This window comes from Canis lupus, chromosome 20, assembly GCF_011100685.1.
Source record: "Canis lupus familiaris isolate Mischka breed German Shepherd chromosome 20, alternate assembly UU_Cfam_GSD_1.0, whole genome shotgun sequence".
Taxonomy (NCBI): domain Eukaryota; kingdom Metazoa; phylum Chordata; class Mammalia; order Carnivora; family Canidae; genus Canis; species Canis lupus.
The window spans coordinates 58,527,331-58,542,132 of record NC_049241.1 but is presented as its reverse complement, the minus strand read 5'-3'; the positions used below and the strand labels follow the sequence as shown (position 1 = coordinate 58,542,132).

The window sequence follows — 14,802 nt, the reverse complement described above, 5'->3', positions numbered from 1 at the left end:
GCTGGCAGTGGCCAAGGCCCGGACACCCTTGTGAGCGTGGACACTGTGCCGCGCACCTTCTTTGGTTGTCATCGGCCCAAGTGACGGGGACTGTGCAGCCCTCGTGGCCTAACAGGGGCTGGTGACTAAGTGCTTGGGCGTCTCAGGGCCTGTGGTCTGGGCCGCCCTGCGGGTCACAGAGAGTGAGAGTGAGCCGTGGAGAGTGTGCGCTGCGGGTGGGGAGGGCCAGCTTTCAGCCGCAGCCTGAGGTGGCTCTGCAGACCACAGCTCACCCCACTCATCGTTTCGTGCACGTCTTCCCTCAGAAAAGGAGGCCTAGCACAATCTTGGGTAAGACGTTTCCAGAATATACTACGTGGACTGAGCAGCTCTGGGTGGACCGCAGTGGATGCCGTGGGCACCATCCGACCCCCCTGACATGTGGAAGCAGCATTTCTCCCAGCTGCTGGGGTCTTGGCGGCTGGTGGCTCTAAGCTGAAGGTCCCCCGGGCCCTGCTTTTGGCCGAAGGAAGCCCCCCTCCTCCGCAGAGGCTGTCCACGCCGGGGGCTTGTCCGTGCAAACACATGAGCCAGCACCTGTGGCCAGCAGAGGACGAGTCTGAAGCTCCAGAGGCCTCGTCGGGTTGGCTGAGACTGTCGCCACGGCCCCTGTCCCTCTGTCCGGCCCTTCTTCCTTCACTGCCTGCCAAGTGCGGTCCCCAGGAGCCCTCCTGTCCATGATCTCTGTCTCAAAATCTGCTTCCCAAGGGATTCGCCTCTGATATAGGGCGTGAGTCGCAGCTTGAAAGATTTAAAGAACAAACACAAGCAGTCAGGCAATTTTGATGTGCAACACAAGAAGGCGAAGAAGACTCAGCATCTGTCCCACCCGAGGTATAACCGGGCCCGCCTCAGCTGGACCCCCAGGAGGATGAGGGCGCAGATCCCGACCACGGGCGTGAGGGGGACAAGACAAAGCCGGCAGCAGCGTGTGCCTTCCCCACTTACCCGAGTTCTGGAAAATTCCAATTCAGGGACACCGAGTGGAGCCTGGGGATGGGCACTAGCTGACAGCTGAGCAGCACCAGGGAATTTCGGAGGCAAACGACAGTGTCGTCTCTCTCAACCGGGAGCTGGCTGCGTGCCTGTCGGTGCTCGTGAAAGCACACCCAGAGGAGCAGACAGCCTGCCGTGTGCACACGCGGTCTCGGCGAGGCCGACTGCGAAACCCAGGTGCGACGGCAACGCGTGGTTCCTGGTTGATGCCTGGACTCTCGAGGTGGGCAGCTAAACGTAGGCTGGTTGACTTTTATTTCATAGATATATTTGCGTGAAGTTTGCATTTTCTCAGCTCGACAAAGAACGCTAAAATATGAAGTGGTCTTTTTTTTTTTTTAAGGTTTCATTTATTTATTCATGAGAGACCCAGAGAGAGAGGCAGAGACCCAGGCAGAGGGAGTAGCAGGCTCCCTGCAGGGAGCCCGAGGCGGGACTCGATCCCGGGACCCGGGGTCACGCCCTGGGCCCAAGGCAGCCACGCCACCCTGAGCCCCCGGGCGCCCCAGAAGTGATCTTTGACGAGATCCTGCACATCATTTTGGGCATTCAGTTGGTTTAGGGCTTTCGGGATGCCCGGCGGGCTCCGTTGGAAGGCGCACGACTTGATCTGGGGGCTGTGAGCCGCAGCGCCACCTGAGCGCGGAGATTGCTTACGAATAAATCTTCGGGAAAAAAAAGTTTTTCAAAGCTCTTAGTGTGTCTTTTTTGTTTTGTTTTGTTTTTTAGTGTGTCTTATTTTAAAGGTTCCTAAGGTTGATGATCCATCCGACTTCTCTTCCCTGGGGAGGTGTGTTCCTCTGTGCAGCCTCGCGAGTCCCCTCCCTGCCATCTCGAGTCCCCCTCTCTGCCATTGTGTGTCCCCCTCCCTGCTGTCTGGAGTCCCCTCCCTGCCGTTGCGAGTCCCCTCTGTGCGTGGCGGGGCTCAGCGTCCCATAGCCCATCCGACAGGCACCTCGTGCCACTATAACCAATTGCCACCAGATGGACCCACACAAAGCGACAGGTGCTGTTCACCGGGCAGGAATGAAGGTGCCAGCGGCCGCGCTGCCTCCCAGCCCCAGTCCTCCATGGAAGCCAAAGCGTGACATCTCGCCGAGGTGTCCCAGCACCCTCCTGGAAGCGCGTCATTAGGTCGCACCCACCCAGGGTTCCCGGATAATCCCCTCATCTCAAAATCTTTAAAACTCGCTTACAAAGTCCCTCTTGCCGTGTAAAATAACAGTCCCAGGTCTCAGGACATCTTGGGCCGTTGCTCCGCTGACCATGGAATCCAATCCGCTGGACTCGAGATGGGACCTCGGGACACGGGTGGGGGTCTGCGTCCCGGCTGTCACCCGCCGCCCTCCTCACAAACGCCTCCAGCTGCACGAGCGCGACCCCAGAGCAACACGGACCCAGGCCTGTCCCTTCCACTCCTTGAACCCGCCTTTCCAACCATCTCCCTCAGCTATTTGCACAGGGGTGTGTTCGAGCCCCACGCTGGGTATAGAGGTTACTTAAAAATTTTTTAAATACTATTTTTTTTTTAAAGAAACGTTTCCGCAGCAATCCCCGTAGGCTCTGAGCTGGGAGCCCCGCCTTCTGGAGTGTCGATTATTTGTCAGTTTGTATCAAGAGCATGCGGGTGGGGTATTTTTTTTGACTTTTTACTTCTGATCGCCTGTCTAGTCCTGCACCTGTGAGTATTCCATAAACATCCGTTAAGTTATTGAATGAATGAATCTCCTTAAATAACTTAGAGTGTGGTAATACTCTGGATCCCCACGGCCCGGGACCTGACACGTGGGACACTGCGCGGAGGGCCAGCCGGTCCCACAGCACACCACCAGGACCCAGTGAGCAGTCCCCAGCTGTCTGGCCAGAGCCAGCAAAATACGGGGCTTTGTTTAGGGTTTCAGAGAGAAGGTGTTTCTCCCACCAGAGTCAGCGGAGCAACAGCCCTCAACGATCCCCATGTCATTGTCCCCGGACCTGGACGTGTCGCCTCCCGCAGCAGAGGGGACCTGGTCGAGGCCCCGAGGTGGGGTGACCCTGGGGTCCCGGGGGGCTCTGCATCCTCACCAAGTCCCCCCAAGAGGGAGGCAGAGGGGGGAGCCCCAGAGTCAGGCAGACCCCACACTGCTAACATTGAGGACGGAGGAGGGGCTGCAGGCCGGGGAGGGGGCGCCTCTGGAAGGTGGAGGGCAAGGGACTCTCCCTGGGGCCCTGGGGGGAGGGGGGTGACCAGCCCCGTCCGCACGTGGGTTTTAGGACTTCTGAGCCCAGAACCATCAGAGCATCGGTGTGAGCAGTGGATCCCTGCGGCCTGGGGAGACTTGGATGAGGCTGAGTCTTTCCCAACCTCTCCGAGGCTCAGTGTCCACCCCCATAAAATGGGCGCAGTTCCAGCCCCCCCTTCACTGGGTCACTGTAAGGGTCAGTAAGCCATGCAACAGCCATTGGCTGGTTTTCCAACGGAGGGGACTGAGTTTGAGGTGCGTGTAGACACCCAGGACCAGGTGGACAAGCACGTGTGTGCACAAGAGAGTCAGAAGAAAATTCTGAAGTTGAGGGAAGTGGAAGCCAGGCATCCGAGAGGCTGGAGAGGACGGACGGGCTTTGGGAAATAACAGGGCCATACAAGTCGCAGGTTGCATGTTGAATGTAAACATAAATATAATTATTTTCCTCCTCTTCCTCCCTTTGGCCGTCCAGCCTGCCCTCCCGCCCTCAGGCCAAGACACTCAGAGCCAACCACACGCAGGGTTAGGATGCATTTGGGTGTTTACTGGGAATGGGACCTCAGAGGCCAGGCCTGGGTCGCTCACACTCTTTTGGTGATGCTCTTGGGGACGGCGAGCTCATACAGGCGAGGGGAGGCCTGAGCCACCAGGGACGCTGGGGAAATGCGATAGGGGTCGTAGCCCTCGTTGAGGTCCTTGCGCACCTTGGGCTTGGCCAGAGAGATGATCCGGGGACTGGCCACTGCCTTCTTGGTAACGTCCAGCACCTCCCAGCGCGGATCTCGGTCAGGAACACACTGGTCCGACTGGGCCTTGGGCACTGGAGAGGACAGGAGGGGGGCCCGAATCAGGCCCACAGGGCTCAAAGCTCCCAAGCCCAACAGCAGAAGGATGGATGCAGACAACACGGCCCACCCACGTGCGGGAGCATCCCTCTGCCGCCAGCAGGAGCGAGGCCCCCACGCCGCCCTGGGGACCGACCCCAAGCCCCGAGGGAGCTCCTTCCCAGGGAGGGAACCAGACACAGGAGGCCCCACGGGGTGGAGTCCATGCGTGTGACACGTCCAGGACGGGCTCCTGCACAGATGGAGAGGGGGCTCTGGGGTCTGGGGAGTGCTGACTAGTGGAGGATGGAGATGGGGTTTCTCTTTAAGGAAATTAAAATTCTAAAATGGATTGTGGTGATGGGTGCACAACTCTGCGAATGTGCAGAAAACTATTAAATTGTACACATACTTTATTTTCTTACTGTCGCATGTTAAACAGTTTAAAGGGGCAAATTGTATAGATAAAACTATCTCAAAAGGCCACAGGTCCCAGACAGGGGGACATGGCGGGGCCAGCCTAGTGGCCAAGGTGAGGAGGGAGCCTGGTGGGTCCTTCACCTCCTCCCCCCAGCCCCCTGCTCTGATGCTACAAGCAGACAGGTGTGGATCTCCTCTCCCTGGTGAGGGCTGCACCCCCGGAGGGGGACCCAGGGGCAGCTCCCAGGCACAGGGTCCCTATGGGACTCAGTACCAGCCTCCTGGGCCTAGCACGCTGCCCGGGGCACTGGCTGGCCGTCCTGGGAGGTGTGGCTCCCACCACCATGTGTGACCAGAGTACCTGATGTGGGCTGGAGTTTTATTTGAGTCAATGGAAATTCAATTGATTAACTCATTTAGATCAACCAATGGGTTGGCTTTAACATCATTGAAATAGCCGCACACGGCAGTGGCTGCCGTCGGGGATGAGCTCCGGCAGGGGCAGGGGCCTGTGACTCCGCCGGGCCCGTCTTCTCCCCTCTTGGCACCCCAGGCCTCTTGTGCTGGTCGGCGCCTCCGTCCCTCCGCCCACCAGCCCCTCCTGCAGCACATGGCCTGTCTGGGGACCAGCAGAGGGGTGGTCACTAGTGGTCACTGCCTTAGCCTTCAGACTCTGGGAGCTTCGGGACCCTGAGAGTGGAGGGGCATTACAGGCCTCTTGCAAGCCCCTTTTGTCCAGAGCCTCCGTACGAGGGGCAGAGGGCTGACCTGCTTCTCAGCAGATAAGCCTTGGCTCAGCGAGGGACCCTGGTGAAAGGAAAGCAAGGTCCCTCCCGCCAGGCAGGCGCGAGTCCCCGTGGAAGCCACCAGGGCTGGACAGAGCTGTGAGGGGACAAGCCCCGGGCAGAAGGGCCTCGGGGGGCAAGACCCAGGCCTCTCGGAGCTCCTCTGACAGTTCGGGGGCTTTCACGCAATCGTGACATCTGGGCTTTACACCTGCGCCCAAGACGGGCCCCCCAGGGGTGCAGCCGGCGAGCATCCGCCTCCTGGTGTGGCCTTGGGTGGTGATCTCAGGGTCGTGACCCCGGGGCATGAGACCGAGCCCTGAGTGGGCACCACACAGAGCAGAGTCTGTCCGGGGTTCCCTCCCCTTCTCCCCCTGCCCCTCCCCTCCCTCTAAAATAAATGAATTAATTGGGACGCCCCGGTGGCTCAGCGGTTAAGCGTCCGTCTTCAGCCCGGGGCGTGACCCCGGGGTCCCGGGATCGAGTCCCGCTTTGGGCTCCCCGCAGGGAGCCTGCTTCTCCCTCGGCCTGGGTCTCTGCCTCTGTGTGTGTGTGTGTCTCTCATGAATAAATAAATAAATAAATCTTTTAAAAATTAATTAATTAATTTTTAAAAATTCTCCCAATGAAAACTTAAGAGTGGAATGGTGACAGCGTCGCCTGCTGCGCAGCACAGTGTGGACACGCACAGAGAGGCAGAGCGGCCACGGACAATTCCTGCGCCGACACGGCGGGAGCACGCGTGTCGCTCCTCTCCCATCACGGCCATTGGCGGGCGCAGGTCCACTATGTGAAAAGGACCCCGTCCCACCGCAACACACCCTGCGCACACCCGAGCGCGGTACACAGACACACGACCGCATTCACACACGTGCCTCTGCGTCAGACCGTTGGGCCCACCCCCTCACATACGCACACGTGCTCGAACACTTCCTCTCCCTTAGCCGTTCACTTACAGAATATCAAGGGAGCGGATAAAGGAATGAATAAACAAACTAAAGACTTCATAAGCCCAGCTAAAAGAGGAGAGGCAGACGCGGAAGAGGGTATTTTGCAACGTGCTCAATAAAGGATTAGTGATCATCTTATATAAAGAGCTGCTCTACATCAATAACCAAAAAAAAAAAAAAAAGAGAGAGAGAGAGAGAAATAGAAACTTGGAAAATGATAGAACCGAGTGAGCCAAGATGGCCAGCCAGGCTCTCTGGTGATTAAGTGCCTCTGACACCTCGGGCCTGGCAGCTAACAGACCACACACGTAAGCAGACACAGAAATACATAGTGACGTATGTCAGAAGGTGACAGGTGCTAGAAGAACAGAGACAGGCTTGTAGGTGCCCAGATGGGAGTGAGAGAGGGCACGGAGGCGCCTCACCCAGGGCGCAGAGAGGGCCAAGCGCTGTGGGAGGCGGAGGACTGAGCCCTGCAGGGGTCTGGGGAGCGCGTTCCGGGCCATGGGAGGCCCAAGCTGGATGGAGCCCGGTCAGGGAGGCCAGGGGACAGATCACACGGCCCGTGGGCCACACTGAGAGGGGCAGGAGCCCCAGACGGCTGTGAACAGAGAAGGGCGGACTCGGAGTTGAGTTTAGCAAGATGCGTCTCCCTGGGACATGGAGATAGGTGAGGGCAGGCTACGGCCTCAGCCTCGTGCAGGGAGGATGGCCAGCCTCAGAGGGGAGGCGGGGGAGGGGGGAGCTCTGGGCGTGCTCAGGGCTCAGCAGGCACAGCCCACAGGAGTCCTACAGAGGTCGCGAGGGTACGACAGGAGCACCAGGCAGGAAGAGCATCTGGGAGGGTGCGCCCCGGCATATTTGCGTGGCCACAGGACGTTGAGGACCAGTGTACACACGGCGTGCAGACCCAGACGGAACTACAGTGCGTGCCTTTGCTCTGTGCACTAGGATTCCATCCTCTCCGTGCTCTTCTGGACCATCCGACTCTCTACGATTTGTGTGCATTACTTTTGTCATTGGGCGAACCAGGTGCCTCGTTCGTTTTAAACAAAGGGGAAAGAACCAGGTTGATGCCATTTTAAAGCTGCCCTTGGACCTCAGCTGGGCTGTCACGTTGGTGCCTGGCTCTGCACCCCACCTTGCTCTCCTGCACCCGCTTGCCCTGCCAGGAGGCCCACTCGGGCCAGTACCCCTCTCAGTTCTGCTCCTGGGGAACAGTCCTCTCTGCCAGCTCCCAGAAGCATGCACGTGGGCTGTGCTACAAGCGGCACACGGGTGTTTGGACAACTGATTTGCAGTTTAGGAAAAAGATGAAGAGAGAAGCGTGAATGTGGAAGAAGCAGGCCTGGAGCCCAGGTCTTTGGATAGTACCCCACCCCATGGCCTGCAGCCAGTGCAGAAGGACAGAAGGGCCTGATAAGGAGCCAAGCCCCAGCAGAACTACTTACTGGCCAAGTGAAGGAGGCGGTTGTAGTCTGACACGTGCGGCTTGGGTTTCGGCATGGGGTCCCACTCTTCCAACAGGGGGGCTGGGGCCCTGGGCTTTGCCAGCCGTAGGATCCTTGGGCTGGGGATGGCCAACTGGGCTGCCCTGGATACCTGGGACACCTGGAAACAAGTCCAGGGAAAGAACACAATAATCCATGATTTCTCACAGTTCCCTGGATCAGAAAGACCCCACAAGCAACAGTAAATGACACAGGACTAAGTTGGAAGAAGTCCCTTTGCAATGAGTTCAGCAAAGGAGTAGTAGCTATCATATATAAAGAATTCTGGGAAACCTGGGTGGTTCAGTGGTTGAGCGTCTGCCTTTGACTTGGATCATGATCCCGGGGTCCTGGGATCGAGTCCCACATCGGGCTCCCTGCATGGAGCCTGCTTCTCCCTCTGCCTGTGTCTCTGCCTCTCTCTCTGTGTCTCTCATGAATAAATAAATAAAATCTTCAAAAAAAAAAAACCACACACATGATGGTAGTTGATGGGTCTACATGATAATAGAGTTTAAAATGAGGGCAATGAGGCAGAGCTGCTCAAAATGGGGAGGGAGGCCTTGGCCGACTTGGATAGCCCACTTGCTCCATCGACAGCTTCTTACATTTTTTCCAGAGAATTCAGGCACAACCAAAACTGTCTGCTTTGCTACCTTGCATCAGCTTACACAAAGGGAGCCCCTAGTCTACCCTGTGCCCCCCCAAAAAGTGCACTCAAGACCCTCTCTTCTCAGGCTGCCCCCAGTGCACCTTCTTCCATGACCCGCCTGCCCTCCAGCTGGGTCCTGCACGTGTGCAAATGAAGCAAAGGGTGGACAAAATCACCCTTGAACGTCTCGGACCGTGACAAGGCAAACAGGAGCAGGCTGCTCCTGATGCCTCTGGAGAGGGAAGGAGGAGGCAAGGGTCATCGCCGAGACGTTTTATTCCTCAAGGAGCGGATCTGAATAAGCCTGTAAAATGTCACACTAAGTCCACGAATGTTGGGCTGGGGCCGGTTATCTGCAACGGTCCGTGTCGTGCGAAGGCTGTCGCACAGCACGGTTTATCAGGCGACCTCTTGGGAGCAGGAGTTGGCTGAAATGACCTCCAGAGGTCAGGCTGAAATTTGAGTCCCTTTCCTGTTAAAATTGTGTCCCCTAAGAATCACAGACGCTGCTCTCATCGAGGACATCGTGCCGTTTGTGATGTTACGTGCATGTCCTCCTTCTCCCTTCCTCTCACGTCCTTTCTTCCCCCACGGCTCACACAGCGCAAGCCTGACTGCTGCCTGGACACGGGCCCGACGCAGTCCTGCCTGAAGGGGCGGGTGGGCAGGTAAACAGCCACCTGGCCATGCCTTCAGCTGGCATGGATTGCCCGTCTGTGCCTCGCATGAGGTAAGACAAGCTCGGGAATGTTGCCACGAAAACCGAGAAGGATGCGGCCGCGTCTTGCGCGGCTCAGGGTCCGCTGGAAGGGTCACCAGTCCGTGCAGACGGTGCGCTCGGGGCTGGGGAGGAGACGGGAGCGTGCGGGGCGTGGGAGGCCGAAGATGGGGTCCCCAGCACTGCTGATGAGGGCAAGCGAGGGGTCCCAGGCGGCGGGCCCGCACGCAGCCCAGCGAAGCAGGGACACGAAGGAAGAGAGGGCAGGAGGCGCCAGGGCTGGCCGAGCCTTCAGTTCTCGGCTTGGGAACCTGGGCTTTCCCGGGACTGGGAGCCCTGGCGGTTCTGGCGCCACCGGGTGAGGGGGGTGGGGGGCGGCTGGGCAGACAGGCACCCCCTGAAGCGGCAGGTGCGTCTCCAGGTCAGAGGGACGGGTCGAAGGACAGCGCATCCTGTTCAACCCACGTGGCCATAAAGGACTTGTTGGGGACAACCGGGGAAAGTGAACACAGTCGGAGTATTCGGATAGTCAGGTGCCCACGGCTGTCGGTTAGGGACACATTCTGAAGTATTTACGGGAAAAATGGTGTGATATCTGGATGCACTCTTAAACACTGTTTGTGAAGCGGGGGCTCTGGGAACCAACCACGTGAGAAAAACCCGTCAACACATGACGTATCGCTCATGGAAACCAGGGTGACATGCGGGCTTCCGAGCAGCTTCGTCTGCAAAAGCCAAACGCTGGAAACGGCTCGCGCGTCCTCGGGCGCGGAGTGGCCTGTCCGTGGGATGGAAGGCCGCCCGGCCGGAGCCACCGACATGTGTGGGAGCCCCAGGCACGCAGGCGGCCCCGCGGGACCCCTTCACCGAGCTGACCCCCGGAGCGGGCACGCCTACGCCACGTGTGAGCCCACTCACAGACAGTGCCGAGGGGACCCCAGCTGTGCCCCGAACCCCGCTCGCTCAGCTGAGCGCCTCGTGCAGGCCGCTGCAGGCCCCGCTCCCTGTGGCACTGGCCCCGGGCGCCTCCAGACACCCACCTCAGACATGTTTATGCTCCAAATGTTGTTCCGGACCCTCGGGATGGCCAGGTCCCTCAGGCGACTAGAAGCTTGGTATTCCAGGGAGGAGCGAGGAATGGGCCAGATGGGGGTGCTCCTAGGGGACATCCACAGTTGACACAGCAGCCCAGCCCGGGGCGTGGGTGTCCCGTCCTTCCGGCCTGCCTCTGAGCCAGGGGTCAGGGACAGCCTGGGACGCTGCAGGGTTTTGAAAACATCTCCGGGAAGGGATTGAGGAAAGAAACCCCAAAAGGAGGCCCCTAAGTGTGCTCAAGGGCAGAGCTACCCTCTCCCAAGGTCATCCCGGATCAGTGTCCAGTGGCCACCCTCCCGGTCAGTGCCCCTGAGCAGAGTGGGACAGGGGCTCCCAGGGCCTCTCTCCCACACCCCCGTCACTGAGGCTGGGGTCAGGACTCGGGCATTGGGGAGAACGGGGGGCGTCCCGCAGTTGTCACAGAAAGCTCGCTGTGCCCGCATCTCCTGAGATCAGATGCCAGTGCGGCCTCTGCCCTGAAATAAAGCCGTGTTGCACTGATCTGAGGCAGACTGTCCACACATCCACCTGTGAGCCTGGACTGCAGCTGCAAATGCTCTCAGCCGAACGTCGCAAGGTCCACGGCCGTCCCTGCCTGCGTGCCCGCTGGTGTGGTTGCTGGCACTGAAACGGCCTCAGCCGAGTCACACGCATTCTCGGACCGACAGACATGAAGTCTGATTGCAGTTTAAATTATCTTCGGATCGCACTATGATCCAGCATTAAAATGAAAAGTCACTGTCACAAAGACAGGCATAAAAACACCGTGGAGCTTGTCAACATCTCGAGATAAAAAGCGATTCAAAACATTCACAGTTCAGCTCACTTATTTCAGTTATGATCTTCCCTTTTATGTGCATAAAATAGATCATTAAAATCTGTGCCTAAATAACTCTGAAGATCACTTTTGACAAGCATGGAAGTCCTGAGCCGTAGGAAGGTATTGCGTTGAAGGTTGTACATGCAGTAACGTCCCAGGCTGCTGGCTGTTTAGGGCCAACGACTCCCATAATGGTGATAAGTGACATTCACCGAGCGTTGCTGGGTAGGGCACTGTGCTAAGTACCTTCTGCGTGTCATCTCCACCTCTACGCAGCCCTAGGTGGAGCGCGTAGCTCACAGGGGCAAGCGCTGACCAGGGGCACCCAGCCCAGCGTGAAACCAGGTCGTCCACTCCCCGGACCCAGACTCTCCCAGTGCCACAGCCTGTCGAGGGGAGCCTGGTGCCTCTTCCCTTACCTGCTGTTGTTGTAATACTCAGAGTAGAACCTCTTAGGTCGAGCCAGTTCCTCTACGCGGCGGGACACCTCTACACAACATAGGAAACAGCCCCGACTTATAAACCCACCCACCCTCAGGAATCTCCTTCTGGCTTGATTTAGTGTTCCACTAGCTACAGTGAGAGGACAACGCGAGGCCCTGAGGGCCTAGAGAGCTGAGCAGCAGACACCTTGCAGCGCAGTGAGTTGCGCTGCCCGCATCCTGGGCCCCATCAGCGGCCTGCAGCCCCTACTCAGGGCACACAGCATGGGAGCAGCAGAGCTGGAACAGGGAGCTCAGGCCCATCTGTCCCTCAATAGAGCTCAGTGTGGCTCCAACAACCACTGGTGGGAAAGTGGATTTTGGTTTGCAGTTAGTACAGGCCTAGGGTTTACAGGGCTCAGTGTTCACTGTGGAGAAGATTCTAAAACCCCCAAGACACAACCTGCCCTATTACTTCTCTCCAATAAGAGATTTCTTGAAATGCTTTATTTGAAGGGATCTGCTCTCTGCTCTCAGAGAGTGTAGAAACCGTTGCAAAAAGGAAGGCAAAAAGTCTTTTAATAAATTTTATACTAACTCTCATTTTTGCTGTAGAGCAAATTGGGTTTTCCCCTGGAGAGTTTGCCAGAGGAGCAATAGGGAATTCTGGTGAGGTTAGGCTATGAGGGGAGACCCCAGCTGGATCTCCTCAGTTGGATCTCCACACAGGCCGGAGTGGAATGGGGGTGACCCAGCCCCACGAGGCCAGGGCAGCATGTCACCCACGATAGCCACACACTAGAGCTGGGACAAGGGCCACCTCTGGCCAACTCCTGAGCCAGGTGACCCCTGATGGAGAGCGAGGGTGGTGGGTGGGCTCAACCTACCTGGCACTGTGATAGTGAGGGTGGTGTCTTCAAGAAACCTCTCCGTCCAGTACACAGAAGGCCTGGAATACACCGAGTCGCGGCTCAGGGTCGAGGAAGCCGGGGCACAGACTTCCCGTGCCCTGCTCTGAAACAGAACCCGGGGCACCAAGGAGACGCCCAGGAGGGACACCAAGAGGGTAGGTGGAGGAAGGAGGAAGGAGAGACACGTGGAGAGAATGTGGACGAGGGTAGGTCAGAGAGGCAAGGGGGGAAACACAGATGATTTTGAGCAGGACTGATTTTCAGAGAAGGGAGAGCTGGGGAAAAAAAAAAACAAAACAAGGCACAGCTAAGAGCAAGACCCAGGGCCCTATCATGGGGACAGGCCCACCTCTCAGAGAAGTGGACTGGGGCCCAGAGCACCCGGTGGGGGGTGCTGGGAAGGCCCTTGGGGTAAGGAAGCCCCCCCATCGAGGGCCTTTCTCCCTGTCCTTGTGCCTGGAGCATGCCCCCCCCCAGGGCAGGACAGATCCCTGGAGCATCCCCCCAGGGCAGGACAGATCCCCTGGAGCATCCCCCCCAGGGCAGGACAGATCCCTGGAGCATGCCCCCACCACAGGGCAGGACAGATCTCCTGGAGCATCCCCCCCAGAGCAGGGCATTTCCCTGGAGCATCCCCTCAGGGCAGGACAGATCTCTGGAGCATCCCCCCCAAGGCAGGACAGATCCCTGGAGCATCCCCTCAGGTCAGGACAGATCCCTGTAGCCTGCCTGCCCCCCCAGGGCACCCTGAGACTCACCACCACACACAGAACTGCAAGTTCCTCTTGCACGGGGACACCCAGGCAAAGCCCTGACAGCAGCACCCCATCCTGCGATGAGACAGGCCCGAGCCCCCGCCTTTGCTCTGCGGCTCCATTTGCTCAAAGGCCTCACTGTCCTTCATCGGCACCCAGAGGCCACCCCGTCCCACCGCCCAAGCCCTGACCTCTCGCCCCTGTGAACCTGCCCCAGGTCATCGGTGGGTGCCCACGGGGCGAGAGTGCCGAGCAGCCAGGGTAACCATGGGCAGGCCAGCAGGAGCTGCCCCCCGTGCCCCCCAGCAGGGCCGCCGTCAGGCCTCACCTGTCTTTCAGGACTTGCCAGTTGGTCTTGGGCTTTGCCAGCTCAAAGACCCCCCTCCTCCTCTTCCTGCCTCTGGCCCTGGAGGCGCTGGGGACCCCCTGAGCAATGGACAGGCGGCTTTGGGAGAGGAGGGTGGGGCGCGGCTCAGGGCCATCCCCGCTGAGGCTCCTCCCCCCTGCGGGACCTCTCGTCCCTGCTCCCAACCAGGCAGCTGCGTGACCCCCGCCAGTCACCATGGCGCTGCCCTCTGCAAAGCGGGACAGACCAGCTCCCGACCCCCGAGGGGGCCGCGATGACTAAATCAGACTAAACCTCATGAGCGGGTATTAAGCGCCCACTGTGTGCCTGGCCTGGAAGCCCAGGGCCTGGGAGGAGCGGTGTCCCATGCTGGGGCACCTGGCCGTTCCCTGGCGGGCTGCACGTGTGTGTGCTCATGACACGGGCTCCACGGGGGGGTGGGCGGGGGTGTCCCTGTGCAGGGAGGAGGGGGGAGGGGGCCACGGGGAGAGCACCCGGCCAGGATGAACCCAAAGCTGAACCCAGAGCGCGGGCGCGGGGGGCCGGCGGGCAGGGCAGGAGGAGGGCTGCGGCTGGCAGCCCCGCAGGTGGGCGACAGTGGGCCCCTTCTTTACAGAACTGGCCCCGAATCCCTCCCTGCAGGTGCTCAGAGGGCCAGGCGCTCCTCACCCACCTCGGGAGCAGAGGCACAGGGGACAGAGGCCTGGCGCTGGGAGCTGCACCCCGTGTCCCTCTGCCCGGGGGCCTCCACTCCCAACACCCCCTCTGGCCCCGAACCCTGTCCGCCCAGCTCCCCAGGGCGATGCCTCCGTAAGGGTGCCCGTCCCAGACGCCCGCCCTGGGGCCATACTTGCCTGTGCTGCCCTCCCACCCGCACCCGCACCCCCACCGCCCCCGCCCCTGCCGGCAGGGCCCCCTCGGTGCCCACCTCAGCTCAGGGATGCCGTCCTCTGTGTCCTTCTCCAGAACCCCCTGCAGCGTCATCAGGGCCACCTTGGGGCTCCGGGGACTGGGGACCATGTCTTCCCTGGTCACCTCCTCTGGGAGGACCTCCTTATCCTGCTCTTCGGATCTCAGGTCCCCGTCGTCCACGTACCTGGGGTCCTGGGGTCCTCGGCCCCCAGGCCCCGGACCCCGCATGCCCAGGACACCCTCGTGCTGCCCCCTGTCGGGCCGGCCTTCCGCCTCGGCGCCCTGGTGGCTGCGGAGCGAGCTGTGCCGCTGGTCTCCCATGGACTGGGCCCTGCCCGCCTCAGCCCTGCGCCCCCAACCCCCAGGGTGTCTGTGGTCACCCGGCAACGGGAGAATGGCCCGCCCACATTCCACCCTGGGGCCGCAGTTCCGGGTGGTCCCC

General features: G+C 59.6%; 1 protein-coding gene across 6 annotated transcripts; it reads right to left on the bottom strand.

Moving 5' to 3' along the window:
• Positions 1-3,783: 3,783 nt before the first annotated feature.
• THEG (theg spermatid protein) lies at positions 3,784-14,696 on the bottom strand. 6 transcript variants are annotated; one of them, XM_038568081.1, is made up of 8 exons: positions 14,377-14,696; positions 13,431-13,547; positions 13,106-13,177; positions 12,324-12,445; positions 11,434-11,503; positions 10,140-10,257; positions 7,691-7,850; positions 3,784-4,080 (listed from the first exon to the last, which is right to left on the bottom strand). In XM_038568081.1, exons 1-8 carry the CDS (start codon positions 14,679-14,681, stop codon positions 3,842-3,844), a joined length of 1,203 nt encoding a protein of 400 aa, XP_038424009.1. In that variant the 5' UTR covers positions 14,682-14,696; the 3' UTR covers positions 3,784-3,841. The 6 variants fall into 6 exon arrangements, with proteins under 6 accessions (XP_038424009.1, XP_038424011.1, XP_038424013.1 ...); XM_038568083.1 differs by having other exon boundaries at positions 12,324-12,385; XM_038568087.1 differs by having other exon boundaries at positions 3,914-4,090.
• Positions 14,697-14,802: the final 106 nt, after the last annotated feature.

What these genes read in the sequence shown, in the direction of transcription:
- THEG (XM_038568081.1), bottom strand. Translation starts at nt 14,681, where the DNA reads ATGGGAGACCAGCGGCACAGCTCGCTCCGCAGCCACCAGGGCGCCGAG. An exon ending in TGGCAAGTCCTGAAAGACAG is followed by an intron (nt 13,178 to 13,430) that starts GTGAGGCCTGAC and finishes GTCTCATCGCAG; the next exon opens with GATGGGGTGCTGCTGTCAGG. An exon ending in GGAGCATAAACATGTCTGAG is followed by an intron (nt 7,851 to 10,139) that starts GTGGGTGTCTGG and finishes ACTTGTTTCCAG; the next exon opens with GTGTCCCAGGTATCCAGGGC.